General features: G+C 36.4%; 1 protein-coding gene across 4 annotated transcripts in view; it reads left to right on the forward strand.

Moving 5' to 3' along the window:
- Window positions 1–21,360, forward strand: part of Arid4b (AT-rich interaction domain 4B) — a 123,221-nt gene that overhangs the window by 83,242 nt on the left and 18,619 nt on the right. For 2 of the 4 annotated variants that reach the window (XM_057787340.1, XM_057787339.1), the window contains exons 15-18: window positions 523–763; window positions 1,380–1,555; window positions 6,758–7,018; window positions 19,205–19,289. In XM_057787340.1, the coding sequence (XP_057643323.1) occupies window positions 523–763; window positions 1,380–1,555; window positions 6,758–7,018; window positions 19,205–19,289 (763 nt within the window). The remainder of the gene's footprint in view (window positions 1–522; window positions 764–1,379; window positions 1,556–6,757; window positions 7,019–19,204; window positions 19,290–21,360) is intronic. The other 2 variants (XM_057787342.1, XM_057787343.1) reach the window with 2 other exon arrangements.

Consider the following 21,360-nt stretch of genomic DNA (forward strand, 5'->3'; position numbering starts at 1 on the left):
AGACAACAGAAAATGAGATTGTCTTTCTGGGTCTGAGTTACCTCACTCATAGTAATTGTTTCTAGCCCTACCCATTTACCTGTAACTTTAAAAAATTGATTTATTTTATTGGATAAAATGTTAGTTTGTGTTTTGTTTTTTTTTTTTTTTAAAGGGGAGGGTGGATCTAGGCATTGTGGCCCACATCTGTAATCACAGAAATTGGGAGGCTGAGGTAGGAGGGTCAAGAACTTTGGTGTTACATAATTAGACTTTTTCTCAATAAAAGGTGAGATAAATAATTAAAATGCATCAAAGGGATTATATAATCTAAAACATGAATGTGTATTAAATAACAACTCTGTAACTTGGGCAAGGAAGTGCATACTGGTGACCCCAGGAGGCTTCCTCATGCCCTCCAGCTTCAGGCCACCTCAGAAGATGAAACACAGGAAAACAGTCGGAGCAACTCCAACTCCCCACGCTGTTCAGTAATATGTCGGAATGTTTCTTAGCAAAGGTATCTTCTTTATGTCTTTCTAGGTACTTATATGGCTTTGAAGAGTACTGCAGGTCAGCTAATATTGATTTTCAGATGGCATTGCCAGAGAAAGTTCTTAATAAGCCATGTAAGGATTGTGAAAATAAAGAAATAAAAGTTAAGGAAGAAAGTGAGACAGAGGTCAAAGAAGTCGACGTGGAAGACAATAAGAACATGATACCAAAAGAGGAGACACCTGCGGAGGATGAGAGTGAAAGAAAAGAGAACATCAAACCCTCTCTGGTAACCTGACCCTCTTCGGTTTTCATTTGTTGTCTTGAAATGTTTTCTACAGCCTTTGTAAAGTTCCCTAAATTAATTTACTAGTATATTACGCAGTATTATAGTTCATTGCATCTTTTGTTAGTTTTTGATATGCTGGGGCTTAAACCCAGAGTCCCAAACTCTCCTACTGAGCTATATATCCCCAGCTCTCAAATGTTACTTTAGAATAGCTTTTATAGTAACTATTCAAACTGAGTTCTAGCTATTGTCATGTAGTGTGTTCTTTATAATGTAGGAATCGCTCTCTCTCTCTGCCTCTCTCCCTTTTCGTTTCTTTGGATTTTTGACAAAGAGTTTTTCTGTGTAGCTTTGAAGCCTATCCTGCAACTCTGTAGACCAGGCTGGCCTCAAACTCACAAAGATCCGCATGCCTCTGCCTCCCAAGTGCTGGGATTAAAGGTGTGCACCACCATCGCCTGGCTGAAATATAGGAGTTTCTTACAGAGCATGTTTGTTTGATCAGTAGTAATAGCTGTGTCATATTGGTTGGCACCCCTCATTACTGACAGCTAGGTCAGGGATTTAGGCTTATGTTTTTACTGTTGTTGGTTTAGTTCTTTTGATCTTTCTCTAGGGAAGTAAAAAGAGTTTATTAGAATCTATACCTGCACAGTCTGATCAAGAAAAAGAAGCCAGTATTAAAAAGCTAGAAGAAAAGGAAAACTCAGAAGATAAAGACAGTGACACAGCTAGGGCAGAGGAGTCCCTCAGCACAGAGGTAGATGCTGAAGAAGAGCAAGCACGATCTGGGTAAGATACTTGATTTGGCTGTGATGCATTTTGGCTGGATACAGTTTTATTATTTGCTCTTGTAAATGCTTGAAACTAAATTGATGAAGTATAGAAGAGTTATTTGCATTTGTCAAGAAAAACTAGTTCCTTCAGAGACCCTATTAATATAAATTGTTGAAAAGATCATAGTTTTTTGATCTATTCTTGCTCTCATCATGGAAATTTATCAATAATTCTTTTGAGGGAACAATGCTTTTCACTGCACTAAAGTCTGCTGCTAACTGGGTAATAAGTCATGAACATGATCCACTGACTGTGGGGTTCGAGGGTGTATGTGTATCTTAAGCAGGGAGTGTTTGGGCCATTTCGCCTGTGTGTAGTGAGTAATACTTACTTGATTTGGCTATTTGAGAATGTTGACTTAATGTTCTGCTGGTGAGTTCTTGGTTTTGTAGGTAATCTTTGATTTTTATCTCTGAGACTTTAAAAAATCATAAGCATCTATAGTGCTAGGAGCTCTTTTAAATAAATATAGCCAAGTTTTTCATTTTAGTATTTTAAAAACTTATAGGGAAGGAAACAATTAAATGTGATCAGGTAATTAAAGTAAGGCGTGATTTTTATATTTTGTTACATATCTGTATATATGTGCATATTTGAAGTATGCCATACTGTTATTGGATATTATTGCAGTTAAGAAACTTAGTGAAGATTGGGAGTTTTTACTGAAACATGTTGATTAGTTTAGCTTTCTGAAATATAGAAAAAAAGCAATACAAATGTATAGTTATACTCTAAGGTGGAGCAGGACAGTACAAGGTTCAGATGAATAGAGTAGAACATGTGGTGTATGGCTTCATATTGTTTGTGTAGAGAATATTAGCAGTGTTCCTACCAGAAATTTCCAACTCAGGAAAAAATTCATATGTAACTGTCAGCTAAAAATCCGAGAGCAACAGTGTTTCTGGAGTATTTTCTATTGTTCACAGATACTTGCTACTCATTCTTCTTTGTTGTCACTAAGAGTCCAACTTTAGTCAATAAATTCTGTTTTAAAGTTTTGTCTCTTTAACTTTTCAGTTGTATGAGTTCTTTATGTACTGTGAATATTCATGAATACAGTTTCAGCCCTGTTCATGTGAAGCTTACTGCATAGCCTAGGCATATAGAAAGCTAGCCTCTCTAGGTTTATATAAGTGCACTCTATATTTGTTCGGTGACACATTTCTAAGCATGTTTTCCTTTTATTAAGTAAGGCATGACTATTCATACCACAAACTGAAGCTTTCCTTTTATGAACACCCACATTTAATATTATTTAAACATATGAAGAAAATGACTATGAAAAAGTGCAGTTGTGTTGCTTAACCACACGTTTGTTTTGTGAAACTGTTGTTAGGCAATTTTATTGTTGTGTGTAACATGAAATGTGTCTTTACACAAATTAAACTGGCTAAGACATTACTAAGCAGCATAATCTTAGGGGCCACTCACTGTATGTGCAGGGTCAACATGACTACTGTGTGTTTTCTTATCTGCCCTGCTATACCACTAGAGTTCATCTGCCCTTCCATTCTCCTGCCCTGCTGCCTCCTTTCCAGCACTGCTGCACTAACGTGCCTGCCAAATCATTAATGGCTGGTTTCCACACAGAGTGCAGGTACTTTCGACATAGAGATGATTAGTTTCTGGCAGAGTGTCGTAGGACAGAGCAAGATTTTATTGTAGTACTCATAATGGCATACTACTTAAAATTTATGAATTGTTAGTTTAGTTTCTGAAATTTTCTATTTAATATTTTTTAACTAATAGTGATTATGGGTAACTAAAACTGGGGAAAGCAAAACTACAGATAAAGGCAGACACTATAATTGCTTTCTTAGTTTTATCATTAAGTGCTGATGGAATATTTATTTACAATTATAAAAAATTAAACACATTGGGATATGAGGTCTTTTTTGTTTTGTTTGTTTTTGGTATTTAAGTATTCCCTGCTTGGCTACTATCAAGAATTTTCTCTGTCCCAACTCCAAAGTCTGGGTTAGGAGACTAAAAAGGTTAATACTTAGAAACTGCTTGGCTTGGTGCTTGCTCTTCAGTGCATATTTGTCATACTGTGGCTTCTTTTTCTTCTTACATTGTGAGTAGTAATAACAGACTAGGGAAATGTTGCATTTCTCTGTTGATTCAGGTGAGAAGTTTGACATAGTTTGTTTCCCAAGCATTGTTGTAACTCCAGGACTGCCAGGATTGCTTACTGGGTAAAAGTGTCTGTCCTGGAAGTCTTGACTGCCTGAATTGGAGTCCCAGAACTCACAGTGTAAGAAGAGAAACAACTCACTAAACTTGTCCTCTGATTCCATACTTGCCCTGTGGTCCAGTACACTTGTACTCACACAAAACATACATTAACAATACTTTTTTAAAAAGATAAATGCATATGTATGTGTGCTTCTATGTAATACATTTATCAGCTTAGTTTTCAATGAGTATAATTGATATTTTCAGGAAATGCTTTTCTGAGCATTCTATGCACCAAGTTCATCATTCACTCTTTGAATTTTCCAGCGATACCTTTGAAAATAAAAACAGAGCAGTTTTCTTTTGCTGATTGCCAGTATTTATGTTGTTTGCTTTTTTTGACCTTCAGTCTGTAGTTTAATAAAATTTCATTTAGTTTGTGTCTGAGATTGTGCAATTTTTTAAATTTTCGATTGGTCTATTTTACAATTTCCAGTGTTCTGTTTCTTCAGTCATTTACAGGACTGTCTGATAATATTGCTTGTACCCAGTGGGCTCAGTGTATTATTAGTTGGGTATTTACACTAATTTGTTTTGGAGCTTTATTTCCTTTGTACTATGCTCCTCATCACTCCCTTTCTCTTAGATGTCCAGGATGTATTCGTAAGACATGAAGAAGTAGTTGTCTTTAGGAGAGCTCTCCTAGCAGTTTCATTGTATCATTTAAATAGCACATTCATTTAAAGTTATTCTTAATAATTAAATGCCATCTCTGATTTGGTAGTTATCTTGGCTAGTTAAAATATTTCATATTAGAACTGGTAATGTTTGTTTTGTTTTTCATTTCAGATTAGAACTGTTGTCATTTAGGTCTAGGTTTCTAAATACTGACCAACTTGACTATACCTAAGTCTTTATTTTTGTCTGTTTCTTTGTTTTGAATTTCTGAGGGTCTTGGTATGTTGCCTTTGATTTAGAGATCCTCCTGACTCAGGGCTTACAGGCTTGAGTCACCGCTTCCAACAAAATTGATGGATCTAGTACCTTTGTTAACTCACTCTTCATTCCATGCATCCGTTAGATTTTCTCATTGCCTGTGTAATTATACAGCTGAGACAAGTAGCACGAATTCTAATTTTTCTTAATAATAAAAACCCAGAGTTATATATAGGGGTTAATGCTGAAGATCAGAGAAGCAGAACAATCAGCCACTAGCTCTTACCTCTATCTCAGACCAGGCAGTCCTGTCTCTAAGAATACTCAGATTGAATGCTGTCTCTACGAAACCTCACACTGCATCTGAACTTCTGTTTCCTCCTGCCTTATATTCCTATCTCCACCCAGCCATATCATTCCTGTCTCCACTTCCCTAGTTCTGGGATTAAAGGCATGTGATCACAAGCCGTGGGATAACCTTTGTGTGAGCTCTGTTTTCTCCTTTAGATAGATTCTGTCTCCCTAGTGCTGTAATTAAAAGTGCGTGCCACCATTGCATGGCCTCTATGGCTAACTAGTGGCTTAATTCTGCACTCTGATCTTCAGGCAAGCTTTATTTGTTAGATTACAAACAAAATATCACTACAGAGACCCATTATCACTGAAAAGATTTTACAAAAGAATGTAAAACTGAAATTAGTACCGCAGGGACTTTTCTATATCTGTTTTCATTCATATGATCACCATTTTTAGCTATGAAGTGATGATAGATCCTTTGTGAGAGAGACTTGTTAATAGTGTACGCTTAATGCAGAGCAGACAAACTGCCTAAATATAACACTGAATTATATTGAAACTTATGTAAAACTAGTGATTGGGAAGATTTGGATATGGAGATTTTATTTAACCTTTTCAGTACAAACTAAAGAAAAACTTGAAGCTGGCATGGTGATGAATTCGAAAGGCTGTGACAGGAGGATCACAAGTTCAAGGCCAGGCTTGCCTTCATAATGAAACTGTCTCAAAATACTAGTTGAAAAGAAAAACAGGAATATGAATTCCCATTTTAGAAATTATGTGATAGAAATGATGAAAATAGCTTAGTACTCTTAAGTTTGGGATAGTTTGTGTTTTAGTTTGCAGTATTTGGAGTTGGCCTCTCAATTTTCCTACTTGAAAAAAAATTTCAGGTTAAAAGAATCCATGGCAGGAAAGTTTAGTAGATACCTGGTAAAAAGTTTAGTAGATACCTGGTAAAAAAGTAGACACCTGGTAAAAAGTTTAGTAGACACCTGGTAAAAAGTTTAGTAGATACCTGTTAAAAAGTCTAGTAGATACCTGTTAAAAAGCAAAATTTGTGATATTTGCATAGATGTGATATTTATGTGACTGTAGTAGGACATACCTGTGAAACTTAAAATTATATTTATTTCAACATTTATTTTTGTTTAAACATTTTTCAGTTGGGAATATTTGTTTTAGAATAAGTTTTAATCAGAAAATGGCAGTTAAGTGTTTGTGTGTGCGTGCTTGCGTGTTTATGTCAGCTGAGTGGTAAAACCCTTCTGTAATAAAACTTGATAGAATTGTTAGTTAGCCATACTAGTTTCCTGCCATTCAATACAACTTATGGTCTTTTGATCTTTTTGACTGGTGGAAATCAATCATTCAAACTTAATCTCTCTCTCTGTCTCTGTGTCTGTTGTTTGAGCAGGGTCATACTATGTAACCTGGACTGGCCTCTGAACTCACATTGATCCTCCTTCCTCATCCTCCCAAGGACTGGGATTTCAGTAAAGGAAATTTTCTTTGAATGAACATATTTTTGCTTCTTCATTTTCTTCTAAATAGATCTTTCTGACACTTATCCTCATACAGGTTTTAAGTTTTTAGTGCTAACTTGAAACTCAGAGCATTTTATACACATGGAACCTGCTGTTCTGGAACAATCACAGCCACGATTTTTATCGGTATATGTGGTTTGGAACTGAAACGCATATGAAGTAACTTTTATTAACTCTGCAATTTTTTAAACCTTTCAAGAGATGAAACCAATAAAGAAGAAGATGAAGATGATGAAGAAATAGAAGAGGAGGAGGAAGAAGAGGAGGAAGAAGATGAGGATGAAGATGATGATGACAACAATGAAGAAGAGGAGTTTGAATGCTATCCACCAGGCATGAAAGTCCAAGTGCGGTATGGACGAGGGAAAAATCAAAAAATGTATGAAGCTAGTATAAAAGATTCTGATGTCGAAGGTGGAGAGGTCCTTTACTTGGTGCATTACTGCGGATGGAATGTGAGGTAACTTGAGTTTCAGCTAGTGATTATTACACCCACTTCTAAAATACTTTTCTATTTAAAGACTTACATAACGAATTACAGACTTACTAGTATTCTAACTGAAATCACATTAACATTAAAAATATCAAGCTTTTAGCATGTAAATACCTCACTTAATGACATCCTACCACCCTGCTCTGTGTTTTCAGCACTTCACAGACATCTTTAGTGAGTGAAAGATAGATCTAGACAGTGAATTCTAATACATAGAGATTAATAGTGTGTACACTGGAATGAAATGACAGAAAAACCTCACATAGATAATGATTTTTACCTTTTGACTTCATCATATCACAACCAGGCTGCCTGCTCTCTCCATTTTAAATCCCCGCACTCTTCTCTGTGGTCTCCTAAGTCATCTCACTCTCCAGTAGGCAAAGATTTCAAGGTTGGAATTTTGTAAGAAGCATCACCAATTTTTAAAAGATCTTACTATCAGCAACTACATTACTACTTTTTCAGAAGTCTCAGGGACTTTACTTGTATCTGTGACATTATAGCTGAAAACCCCTACAAGTGTGCTAAGGGAGAGAGCACCTGCCCATTACTCCTGAGTCCAGGCAATGACAGACTGCTCAGAGGTTGTTGTCAATGACTTGAGATTTTAACTTGCATGATTCTGGGAGTTTATCTGAAGAGACTGTATTTCAGGTTTATCCAAAATTGAGAAGTCAGTCTTTAAGACAGACTACTTAGTTGTCTTTTAACAGAAACTTCATTAATTTTGGAATGTTTAATGTTACATTTGAAATTACTTGTATTAAATCTAGCTTGTAATAGTTGGAGCTTGAAAAATTAAGCTTAGTAGTTTCTACTGGTGGTTTTGTGAAGGGAGTTCTTGTGTATTCCAGAACAATACAGTTGTCAAGCTTTTCAGTTAGAGTTATTCTTGGAGAAGAGGTGTACCTCATAGGCAGAGTACCTATTGAGCCCTGAGTCCTTCAGTTCAGTCTCTACTATCACATGTATACAAATGCAATATCCAGAAAACATTTTGAATTCTCCATTTCTTAGTAGTACACCTTTTGTTCTGTTATAACAGTGGCAAGTTCTGGAAGTGTGACTTAATCTCATTGCCTTTCTAATTTGAGAAAGTATAATTTTGGTCTTTTCTAACAAAAGAAAGAAAACAGCAAATTAAGTCAGGAAGTTCAGACTCATTAAATTTCTTGTCAGTAAGACTAGTAAAGGTGTGGATTTTAAGAAGGCCTTCTTACTAGTGCTTTGAAGTATAGTTGTTCTGAAGCATAGACTTTATAGATGGTACATGCACCCTTGGATGCAGTCTGTCCTCAAAGCTGTTGGCTCTTCTGTCTTTATTGCATGGCAGTTTACTCATTGACAGTCTGATTGATAGCTAGAAACTTCAGATTCTTCCATGGGAATATTCTGTGCAGTGATTTAGTCTTGGGCAGTTTTCATTTTACTGAATCAAGGTGTTAAAGTGATCTTGCTCCTCCCGCAGGTGCATGCAAACTAAGGAGCCTGAAGGCTGAGCCAGCACAGCTTTAGGGCCACCACTGAGTAGAGAGGCTTGCCGTCTTCCAGCTGTCCTTTCTGTTCTTCATTCTTAGTTACTTTGCTGATTTCAATACAGAAGCAGTTTTTCCTCTTGACTTATATTGAAGTCAGTGCTTGAAGTTCATGACTGATGAATAAAATTTAAGGCATTATCCAGATTTCACAGCATTAGGGCTTGATTATCTTTACTAATTGACTTCTTAAGCACAAGCATAAGAGATAAGACACGAAGAAAATTATTTCACAATTCAAACATAACTTTTTATAAAACCGATAAAACTCAAGATTTTCTGTTTTTTAAGAAAAGATTGACTAAAGAAAAGCATAGTTCTCTTAGTGTTTGGGTTTCAAGAAGGCAAGAGCCAGTATTTCAGTTTCGAAATTGAGAGAAGGAAAGGAAGATTTTAAGTTGAGGTATTCAGATTTGTAATGACACAGGAAGGAAAGTGATAAAACCATCAAGTCATGCTTGTGCTATTAAGACGGTTGCTGTCTGTTTTGACCTCAAACAGTCTTGTGCTAAGAACTTTGCAAAGAAGAACCTAACCATCTCGATGAAGACCTCGGGGGTGGATCTACATACTTCTGCAGCATAGAGGACAGGATTGTACTTCAGCACAATAACAGTTAATCTCCTTTTAGAAAGCATGACAATGTCCCTGTTCTCTGCAGTAGTTACCAAAGAGTGTCTCATTGATAAACCAGCAAAAACTATTACTACTCTTGCTGTATCTTCATGTCTGAAACTAATCCAAAGGACTGCAACAAATCACCATCAGCTCTTCAGCTATTTCTTACTGCTTTAGGGGTCTCCAGCATACTGTCTGCATTACCATTTAGGAAATGTTAGAGATGAAGCTTTACATGTGGGAGTTGATGAAAACAGCTTTATCGGCAGTCACACTGATTGATGATTGAGGATGTTTTAGGACATTTTGTATGGAGCCATTTTTGTGTACTCGGAAATTACCTGTAAGGAGAATTTTTCTTAAAAGAAATAAGAATATCTTAGTTTTTAAAAGTTTTTTATTGTTGATTTCTGTAGTTTTCCTTTTTTTGAGATTGATAAATGTAAATTTTCATTTTCCAATTTACAGTTATAAAACATTTTAAACAGATTCTCTCTCTATCTTTGTCTCTCTCTATCTCTATCTAGGTTTTTTTTGAGACAGGGTTTCTTAGTAGCTATGGAGCCAGTCCGGGAACTTGCTGTGTAGACCAGGTTGGCCTCAAACTCACAGAGATCCATCTGCCTCTACTTCCCGAGTGCTGGGATTTAAAGGTGTGTGCCACCACCGCCCAGCCAAAGATTATATTTATACAAACATTACTATTTGAATCAGTTTTTTTTTTTTTTGCTTCCACATGGAAAGAATAAAATGTATTTTATTTAAATTTACTTCAGGTAAATTTGGAGTTCTTGAGCCCAAATCACAAATGACATAATACTGGTAGTAATTTTTTTTATTTCTGATTCAATGATCATTTATTAAGAACAGTCAGTGCTCTCAATCATTGAACCATCTCCCTAACTCCTACTTTAGCTGGTTTTAATAGTAGATTTTTATTTTTTTCTGCTGTGATTTTTAAATTTCTCCAAGTGATGTTAGTATTAGTCTGTTTTGTTATCATGTCCTTGTCATATAATAAATATAGGATTGATTTTAGAAAATAAGGTTATGCATTATGAAAATAACTCACTAGGAGCTATATATATAGTTTTAGTACTTAGTGTAGAGGCAGGAAAATTGTAAGCGTGGTGCCAGCCTGGAGTATATATAGTGCAACTTTTTTATTTCATAATTCCCCCCGCTGCCGCCAAATAAGATACCATAAATGTCATTGAATATGTTAGGTAGACTCTTCGGTGTTTCATAACTTGTATTAGAACTATCTAGGTTACTTGGTTTTTGTTTTCTAGATTTATTTTTGTTATTTGTGTGTCTGTGTGAGTGTGTGCTATTTGTGTCCATGGAATCTAGAAGAGGACATTGGATCTTCTTGAACTGGAGTTGCAGGGGGTTGTGAGTTGACTGACAGGTGTGCTGACAACTCGGGTCCTCTGGAGGAAGTACTAAGCACTCAACCACTGAACCATCTCTGCAGCAGCAGTGGCTTGTGCTATATAATATAGGAATGCTTTATTACAGCATACCAATACTGATTCACTAGAGGAATAGGAAAGAGATAGATACTTAATTCTAAAACTTTAATTTTAGGTTTTCTTTGTCCTTGGTTTCTGAGACAGGATCTGGCTATACATAGCTCTGGAATTTGCTTCCATCCTCTTGCCTCTTCCTCCCTACCTTTGGGATTACTGGTGTGCACCACCATGCCTTGCTAACTGTGAACTCTATCTAACCTAACAGTAATTGTGTTCTGTATTAGAAATTAGAGAAATCTGAAAATACCATTTTACTTAATATGTTATCTTAAATAAACATGTGTTATGTATTTAAATATTGCATTGTTAATAAGTATGTAGATTTCTCCTTGGAGTGAGGGGAAATAAAACTGCATGTAGGGGCAGATTATGGTGAGGCAGATGATCATAAAGGTATTTCCTGCCATTACTTGTACACTAACTTTAAAAAAATTTAAAAAGACTGTGGCAAATTTATCCTTTCTGATCACATTTAGTTGCTGTCTATCAAGCTTTATTTGGCAAACAAAATTTGAGTACCTACTATGTGCCAAACACTGTGGTAAGAACTAGACATTAAGAAAATGGTCTCTGAAAAGATTTCTAGTCCAGTTAAGGAAACTGTTCAGTGAGATTTATAATGTATAGTTTCTCATCTTCTCTGTCTTCAGTTCCCATTGTGTTCGTACTTTTCTTGGCCCGTTCTCACTGCTTTATCTGAATTGTAGCTCTTCTTTTACTTCCCTGTTGTAGATGAGAGCAGAACCCTAACAACCATGAGCACCCCTCCCCTTGTTTGACCCCCTCTTTGAACAGCTGATCTGTGTGAAGTAAAACCAGTGCGCCACTCTCCTGGGATGTGAAATTAGTAGTTGTGAGCCGTTATTCCTTCCTTTCTTTTTGTTGACTCTCTGACTTTCCTGTTCTCACTTTCAGTGGTAACTTTTATTTTTTTTAATCTCACTGAAAAATTGAAATGAGAAGAAAATTTCTACTGGCTTATACTGTAGCCACCCCCTGCCTGCATCTACAGGCATGCTATATGTTTGTCACGTTTAGTCACAAGTTAATGTCATGGTACTATACAGATGTATAATAAAAGACCTGGGACCTATTTCTTTTATCTGTTCAAATTACTCCCACTAAAGACTACCGCTTACTTCTGCTGTCTCAAAGAAAATCTTGTCTTTAGCCTGCTTGGTTCCACTGTGCATCACTCCACAAACTATTTCACAGTGTTGTCTGCATCCGTCCTCTGTGTTCTTATTTCTGAGTAAGCCCATTCTGACCAGGCCCCCCATCCTGTGCCTCCAGAACAGTGCTTACTTACCAGGACCACTAGTTATGCCATCCAGTCTTGCTTTATCAATGATGTCATATCCACCTGATACTCCTTCGATGATACTTTTTGCCCAGGTTCGGGTTGTCACAGCTGCACCCATTTTTAATTTCTTTCCCTTAATTTTCTCTTGTTTTATTTCTTACTTGTAAATGAAAGTTTTCTGTTTTAATTTGTTCCATTTTTTCTTTTGATAACTATTATAGTTTGTTACTTAGTATTCCTGTTTTTCTAATCATAATGTGATTTAGATAATGAATTTTTATGAACTCAGAAATATAATTTTTCTTCAGAACACTGAGCCTATTTCCTGGTTAACAAATGAGAGATGGATTAAATTTCGTTGGGAATCCTCATTTCTTTCGACTTTCCTCTTTATTTTGTCCTTTCAAAATTTTTGAACTGTTACTTTTCAGCTTAATTTTTCTATTCTTTTTCTTGACTAGTTTATCCTTGTTTACTATAATTTTGTGGTATATTCCATTGAGTGGAATTGGTGTTCTGATAAAACCATGCAAAATCATTGTGCTCATGCTTTGAGATTAGTACAGTAATATGATAAAAGGACAGCAAGTACTCTGGAAAACCGTCTGTTGTGCTCCTGTAGTGTAAAAGTTAAGCCCATAAAATGAACCTTAATTAATAATGGTTTGTAAGGAAGTATCTATCTGTAAGCTTGTTTTAGGAGAGATTGACTTTTGAATTAAGCATAGTTTAGGAGTACAAGTGAAAATCAGCACCAACCTCATGAAAAAGATTAACCTTCTTTGAATTTTCATCTCAGACTGTTGACAGACCCAAACCTTGGTCTGTCCTATTGAGTATTTATAGGTGTGCAGGTGTTTTAAAAGCATCCACTTGGACATATTCTATGTCTAATAATTTACAGATTAACAAAAACATTTGTTTTGTTTAAATATGTACAAGTACAATTTCCTAAACTTAATCAGTTATTAGGAAAATTCTTCTTTGGGGATGCTCATAAAACTTAGTATCTTCATCATCACAATGTATGGTGAGTGCCACAGCTTTTAGCTAGCCTTTTGCAGAGATCTAAGCTTCATTCATATTGTGTGATACTTTTTTGGCATTACCTGTTCCCTCTCCCTGCAGTCCTCTACTAATATTAAAACCCCTAGGAAACTCTATTGCTAGGATGACACACCGTTTCGTTGAGCTGTTTAAATGCAAGAGTGCTGTAATGTTCACATTTCTATCATTCTGTTGTTATGTTCTCTTGGGAGGTGGTGATAAGATCATATGTAGCCTAGGTTGGCCTCAAACTTCCTGTTGTAGCTGGGGATGACCTCTTGATCATCCTGCTCCATCTCCTAAATGCTGCACTTAGAGATGTATTCTACTATGCCTGGCTCTGCTATTTTATTCTTTATTGTGATGAATTCTCTGGATTTCATGTCACTGGATTTAACAGTTGGGGGGTATAAAATAATGTTGACAACAATTTTTAAATAATGATTGAGTACCATTTAGAATTTTGATATTTAACTTATTGGGTGATCATTTGTATTTTCTTTGTAATAACCTTTACATATATTTCAGATAGTTTTTAAGAATTATGTCAACTTGGTTCTGCTCTGAAAGTTTATTTTTGCTTTGCTTTATTTTGTTTTGTTTTGTTAAGACAGGGTCCCACTCTTGTAATTCTAGCTGGCCTGGAACTCACTTGTGTATACCAGGCTGCCCTTGTACTTACAGATATCTATCTTTGCCTTCTAAAGTGCTAGAATTAAAAGCATGCACCACCATGTCCAGCTGTTCTGAAAGTATTTTTAAAACATCTGTTTCTGTGTATAATTTGTTTTTTAAAATAAAGGTATGACTGAGTATATATCATGGTGTGCATACAATATTTCTTTGCAAGTTGTGCTTCAGAAGATCTGTGTTGGAGGTGGGCATAGTCACCATTTTGGTTAGTATATTTGGTAGACTAACATTGTGCTCTTTGTATTATTGCCAAATGATTGCTTAGATGATTTGCCAATACAGCCAAGCAAAAGACATAAGCTTTTTAGAACGTCTTATTTTCTCTGGTGAGAGCAAGTACACAGTGGTCTCTGAATGGTTTCCTTTAGTTTTGTGTTAGTACTTTGAACACATTTTTAAAAAGTCAAATCTGCCATGCCTGCTTCTTCCAGAAGGTTTGTATTGTTACTTTTACTGCTCTGCACTGTCTTCTAAGTTAAATTGTGAGCTCCTAGAAGACAGGAGCTGTGTTGTGACTTCCTGCTGAATATGCTGAGATGTGTTAAATAACTAAGTTTATCTATATATGTTTTGACCATTTTTATGTGGCCTACAAGATACCTCAGTCCTTTGTGTTAGGTAATTTCAGTAGATATCGTCTCAGATTTGGCATGTGTACTTTGCCTAGCAGTTTAGATGTATATCAGATGCTTACCTGGGTTTTCTATGTAAGATTAATTATTATATAATGTACTAATAATGTAATTTAAAAGCTGAGGCTAACCAGACTTTTTTCCCCCCATATTGACAGTACTAAGGCTCAATCTAGAGCCTTGCTCATGTCCAGCAAGTGCTTAACCACTGAGCTTAATTAAAATAATCAGACATAATTTGCTTAAATTTTGTATTTTTGTTTTTGTTTTTCCAGCTAGGTTTTCTCTGTGTAACCATCCTGGCTGTCCTGGAATCACTCTGTAGACCAGGCTGGCCTCTAACTCAGAGATCCACCAGTCTCTGCCTCTCGAGTGCTGGGATTAAAGGCATACGCTACCACTGCCCTGCTCAATATTTGTTTTTGAATGGAAAAAAACAAAACCCAGTAATAGTCCTCTTCCCTGTTGCCCTGCGAATGTGACCTCTTCTTGTTATGAAGAGGCCAGTTACTGTTCCTTGGTACTTTTAGTGAAAGTCTGGGTGCCTCAGCCTTCCAGTCTCTCCACTTTCTCTAGTAAGAGCCTCCAGAAGACAGCTATGTGTTGTGTGAGCCAGTGGGTCAGGTGGTGCTTCTCTCTTAGTTCTTCAGCCTCTTTATGCCGTGCTGACTGATGAAGAGGAGGGATATAATTAGCACTGAAGGGTTTACCTGAAGCTAACCTGTTGCTCAGAGTTGCTAGTACAGTCTTAATGTTCTGTCTGCTCAGTGGATATCCACATTGGAATGCATCCCCTAGTGTCTTGATTCCCTGCATATTTTGAGTCTCATTCCTAAAGTCCCTATGACATTTTTGCCTATACTTTGTTTTCGTTCATACTCTTCTTCTATTTTCTCCCTCATCTCCCTTTCCCGTCCTGTAGGTTCCTTCCCTTCCTCACTCACATTGCTCTCCTTTCATGTCACATGTATTCTGCTACCCTCTTCTCCTCATTAGGATATCTCTCAGCTGGAGAGATGACTCAGAGGTCAAGAGCACTGGCTATTCTTCCAAAGGTCCTGAGTTCTTTTCACAGGAACCACATGGCAGCTCACAAACCATCTCTAATGGGATTTGGTTTCCTTTTCTGACATGTAGGCATGCATGCAGACAGTACTCATACATTTAAAAATATACATAAATAAATTAAGAAAAGAAACCAATGGAAGGTATCTCTTCATGATTCCCATTCTAATTTCATGATCCTTACACTCTTACATACATCTAAACCTTAAAGTCTAGAATCTACATATTCGAGAAACCATGAAGTATTTTTTCTGAGCCTGGCTTATTTTACGAAGTGTAATGATTTCTGATTATCCATTTTCTGGCATATGTATGATTTTACTTTTATCTATAGCCTGATAAAATTTCGTTATGTTATGTATGTGCACATGCCACATTTTTATTGTCTATTCATGTGTTAATGAATAATTAAGTTGCTCCGATTTCCTAACTATTGTGAATGCTGGTTATTCTGTGTGATTCCTTTTTTTAAACATGAAAATTTTTTTTTTGGCTTTATTCTCTTTATGTGTCTATGTGTGGGCACATGTATGTGAATGCAAATATGCTCAAACTCTTGTCTATGCACTCTTCTGCTAAGCTATCGCCCAGCTTCCTGCTATTGACTCTTAAAACAGTAATTAACTGGGGGAACCTCGTGTACAGGGATCATCAGGATAGTCAAGCGAACAAGGTTGTTCATGTTTGCAGGATATTCTTTTAATTCTGGTTTCTTGTCAATGTTGATTTGGCTTGGTGTGTTTTGAAACAGTCTCTCTATGTAGCCAGGTTAGCTCGGAGCTTTCCATCCTTCCGTTTTGGCCTCCTGGGCGTGATTATAGGTGTGATTTAATGTCAGCTCCAACATTCCAGTATTTTTTGTTTTTGAGGTAGGGTTCCACTATGTAGCTTCATGCTGGCCTGAAACTCCATTTGTAGACTGGAGAGACCTCAGACTCAGAGATTTTCTTACTTTTGCTTTGGACTGTATGTTAGGATTAAAAGCGTACACCACAATACCCAGCAATTCTAGTGTTTTTTAAAGATGTACTTTGAGGGAATTGCTCTGTAGGTGAGCCTGGCCTTGAACTCAGAAATCTACCTAAGTCTGTCTCCCAAGTGATAGGATTAAAGGCATTTGTCATTGTCACGCAGCTGTTTTTCTGTCTCTTAATTGAAAATTTTCTTATTTTTGCCATTTTCTTTAAAAACATGGACCTTTAATTTTTTTTTTTTTTTTTTTTTTTTTTTTGGTGTTTTAAGATATGTGAATTTCCTATAATCCCAACACCCGAGTCAAAAGCATCAGGCATTCAAGGTCAGTCTTAGCTATGTAGCAAATTTTGACCAGCCCATGCTACATGAAACACTGTCTCAAAAGCAAAACAAGAGGCCAGCCTGGTCTATAGGGCAAAGTTCCTGAACAGCCAGTACTATATCAAAAACCCTGTCTCAAAAAATCAAAACAACAAAAAAACTAATACTTTAAATGGGTGTGATACTTGCCTTTAGTCCCAGCACTTTGGAGGCAAGTTTGAAACCAACCTGGTCTACAAACAAGTTCCAAGACAGTCATAGAAACAGAGAAACCCTGTCTCTAAAAGTAAATAAATAGGCTCTTATATAGAAGTGATTATTCACAGTATAAAAGGAGTTTGTTTGTATTTTGTTTTTGAAGTGCACACGCCATTTCACAAGGTGGCTTGAAATTGGTTCTGTTTATATGTTTTTTTTTCTTTCAAGACAGGGTTTCTCTGTATAGCAGCTCTGGCTGTCCTGGACGTCAGTTTGTAGACTAGGTTGGCCTCGAACTCACTGAGATCCGCCTGCCTCTGCCTCCCGAGTGCTGGGATTAAATATGTGTGCCAACATGCCTGGCCCGGTTCTGTTTTTAAATTTATTATTTGGAGTGTTACATCTATGTGGGATCCCACAGTATGCATGTAGAAATTAGAGAACAGTATCTTGGAGTCAGTTCTCTTTCCATGTTTATATAGGTTCTAGAGGTTGAGCTCAGCCAGGGCTGTCGGGCTTGAATGTCAAGTGATTTTACTTGCTGAGCCATTTTACTGATCCCTTTGAGACAGGTTCTTGCTCTGTTTCCAAGGCTGGATGGACTTGGTTGCCTGGGTTAAAGTGGTTATCCTCCTTATCCCCTCAGGAGGCTGAAGCTCTAGATCCAACCAATACCCTGTTCATGCCTATAAAATTTGAGTATCTCCAGGATATGTTAGGTTTGGGAAACCAACATTCTACCTTTTAGGTATTCTTTGTCCCTAAATGGATTTCTTAAGCATACTGCAGTTTTTTAATACTTCTGTGAAAGACAAAATGTGCTGAAAATACTACTATAGCAGGATAAATACCAAAGGAAAAGTAATACTTGGTTTACAACTTTCCCAAGTATTATCATTTATGGAGTGTGACTAGTAAGGGAGACATTGAGATGTTCCCAGAGTACATCCTATAACTGACCCCATTCTCTCTCTCTCTTTAATGGTCTCCATCAGGTTTAATCAATAGGAAGCACAGTGTGATCCTGTGTGGAGTTGAGTCAGTAATTTCACTGTGACTTGTGTAACACTTGCCTAAGGGTTACTTTAGATACTTCTAAGCTTTCTGTTTGTCATAATAAAAATACATCTAATCAAGTGATGACTTGTGTAATTTCTTTTTTTTTTTTTTTCTTTAAGAGGAGTGGATGCTTTTTGAGATAGCATCTCACTTTGAAACCCAGACTGGTTTGGAGCTCCTGACACTCCCCCTCCCTCTTAGTTTCCTAGGGCCTGAATTATTAAATTTTGTTAATTTAGTCCTTGATTTTCGACTTTGTTATTTTACTATAAATGCTTGTAATAATGAATTTCTATTGTAAACATTTTAAACCTCATTTTCAGGTTCCAGAGTATAATTTTATAAAAGAAAAAGAATGATTGAATAATTTTTTTTTTCTTCTCCGAGATAGGGTTTCTCTATGTAGCTCTGGCTGTCCTGGAACTCACTATGTAGACCAGGCTGGCTTTGAACTCTGTCTCCCTGATTGCTGGAATGATTAAAGACATGCACCACCATCACCCAGCTATGATTGAATACATTCCTGATGTTAATTTTTTTTAAACTTATTTTTTACAGAAAGAATTATTCTTTTTTTGGTATAAGTAGTTTAATTTAGTCAGTAATATTTCACACCTTGCAAAATTCTAGAGACTTTGGACATTGGGTTGAGAAGTCTTTTGACCCTTTAATGTCTGTAAATGTTTTTTAGAACACAGCAAAGTTGGTAGAATGTTTTTCTAGCATTTTTATCAGCAGCACTTGCCTACTCTAGGTTATTTTGCATTCTCTAAACTGTAGTAAAAGTTTTTCTTTCAGTGTTGCTTAACTACAACATGGTTTCTTGGCATGCCTAGAGAAAAAAAAAGCCTACCTGCTGCTTAGAAGCAAAAGAAAAAAAAGATTGTAATTTCTGAATATAGTCATACATTTGGTTTCAATAGATCAGGGAGTGAACCTGGAGGATTTATGAGAGTTTGGTTCAGTAAGTAGCTATATTGACCTTGGGACAGCCAATTTGACTCTTTTATTCTTGATTGTGTACTTATCAGATTGAATTAGGAAATCTCCAAGAGACTTTGAAGTTGTAAGATGTTAGGACTCGATATTTAAGTTTTCTATTTGAATGTAGCATAGCTCCTTCTCTAGCATGTAGCTTATATATTTATGCTCATTTCTTTTAATTTTAGATATGATGAATGGATTAAAGCAGATAAAATAGTAAGACCTGCTGATAAAAATGTACCAAAGATAAAACATCGGAAGAAAATAAAGGTAAGTCTTGATTTTGCTGCACACCATTAGTTGTTCAATACATTTTCCTTCAAAAACAACAACAAAAAAGACAATTAAATGTGCATGTGCTACTCCTGATGTTAATCCCTCTTGAAAAGCTCTGTTACCAAATACTAGGTTTTGCTCTAATTAATTTTGTTACTTTTTGGAAAGGTTTTTAAGAACAGTGCTAATTTATCTTTAAGATCTTGTCAGTCTCAGTGTTGTATAAACCTATATGACAAAAATCATTTATTCATTTTTTAAACCTTTCCTATTTCTTGTAATTCACAACTAGGAGCCATTAAGCATTGCAGGTAGGGGATGTGAGTTATTGGAAGTAGATGTGAGGTGAGGAAGAGGAGATGTCTGAAGGCAGAGGACAGTCTGTCTCTTCATCTGTATCTGATTGGGTGCTGGGTCAAAATGTTTTCAGCGTTCTCTTCACCACACACTACATAGGATCTGTGCTCTTGTGTGCAAAATTGTACTGCTGCACATGATAAAATTACTGCTACTAATTATGAGAAATATTTTAAAATATTAAACATTTTAAAAATTTTAAAACATTAACATCGTTTTAATTTTTTTTAAATCTTTTAAAAATGTTTTATCATACTTGTGTTGCAAGGAAAGTGGGTCCTTTGTTTGTCCCCGCCACCCGGCTAGCTTACACCCGAAATAACCACACAGAAATTGTATTAATTAAATCACTGCCTGACCATTATCTCTAGCCTCTTATTGGCTAACTCTCACATCTTGATTTACCCCATTTTTAATAATCTGTATATCACCACGAGGTCGTAGCCTACCAGGAAAGATTCAGCATGTCTGACCTGGCAGCTCCATGGCGGCTCTCTGACTCTGCTTTCTTCCTCCTAGAACTGAGTTTTGTCTCCCCACCTACCTAAGTTCTGCCCTGCAACCAGGCCCAAAGCAGTTTCTTTATTAACCAGTGAAAACAACACAAATACAGAAGGACCTCCTACACCATTTCCCCTTTTGTTTAAAAAGGAAAGGAAGGCTTTAACTTTAACATAGTAAAATTACATATAACAAAACAGTTATCAAGCAAGAATTACAATTACAATATTTTTATCTTATCTTTTATCAAAACAAGGGAAAACTATAACTATCTATTCTTCAACTCTATCAAAGACTCCAGAAGGATATAATATTACCGAAGTAAGCAACTTCCAAAACTCTAGAAATGACAGAGACATCTTGCTGCCTGTACAGTCACCCAAAGTTCTTCTGTATTGTTGGGGCATCCATCTTCAGCCTACAGGCTCATAGTAGTTAACATGCTTAGTCTTGGTTCTGAAACTTAGTCTTCTTACTCCACTGAAATGCTGTTAGGTTCCTATTTAGGGACCCTCCATGTGGTCTCAAATGTTGAATGTGTTTATCTTGTTGACAATCCTTTTATAACTAAACTTGAGTCTTAAGAATCTAGTACCTAAAACTCAGGGTTTCTCAAAACCCTTTACACCCTCTTTGTTTGTCCTTAATTGGAAATTATGTACACCCTGCTATATTTAACATTGTTTTTAGTAATTTGAAGAACATTTGTTAAAATGTTTGTTAAAAACCTAGTGTCTTTGTACAACACACGCTTTGGAATAGCATTGCTATGTAGATGAGTGGAAGTTGCAGTGTTTGGTCATACACATGAAATGTTCTCTCGGTGTTTGTCTCTGTTCACTTCTTGTACTGACCTAAAAATGTTAAAATTCTTGGTCAAAATGAAAGAGGCTTGTGAACTGTTAAGTTTACAGAGTTCAAAAGGTTTATTATGAATTACTCTTCGGTATTGCACATACCACCTCCCTCTCCCAGGTTTTCTGTGAGGGCCATTGCTGCAGCGAATTTGACAGCCACTTAAAAATGTATTTGAACTTGGACTGAGATAAATTGTTTCAGTGTGCAAGGTAGATTGTAGTTTCTGAGATCAAGTCATGAAGTGCTGAAAAGATGGAAGTAACATTACAGAATGTGGTAGTCCATCTGCCCTTCTTAGGATGTTTTGAAAGTTAGACCCTCACTGGACCATCACTACTGAAGCATGTAC

This window comes from Chionomys nivalis, chromosome 13 (genome assembly GCF_950005125.1).
Source record: "Chionomys nivalis chromosome 13, mChiNiv1.1, whole genome shotgun sequence".
NCBI lineage: Eukaryota > Metazoa > Chordata > Mammalia > Rodentia > Cricetidae > Chionomys > Chionomys nivalis.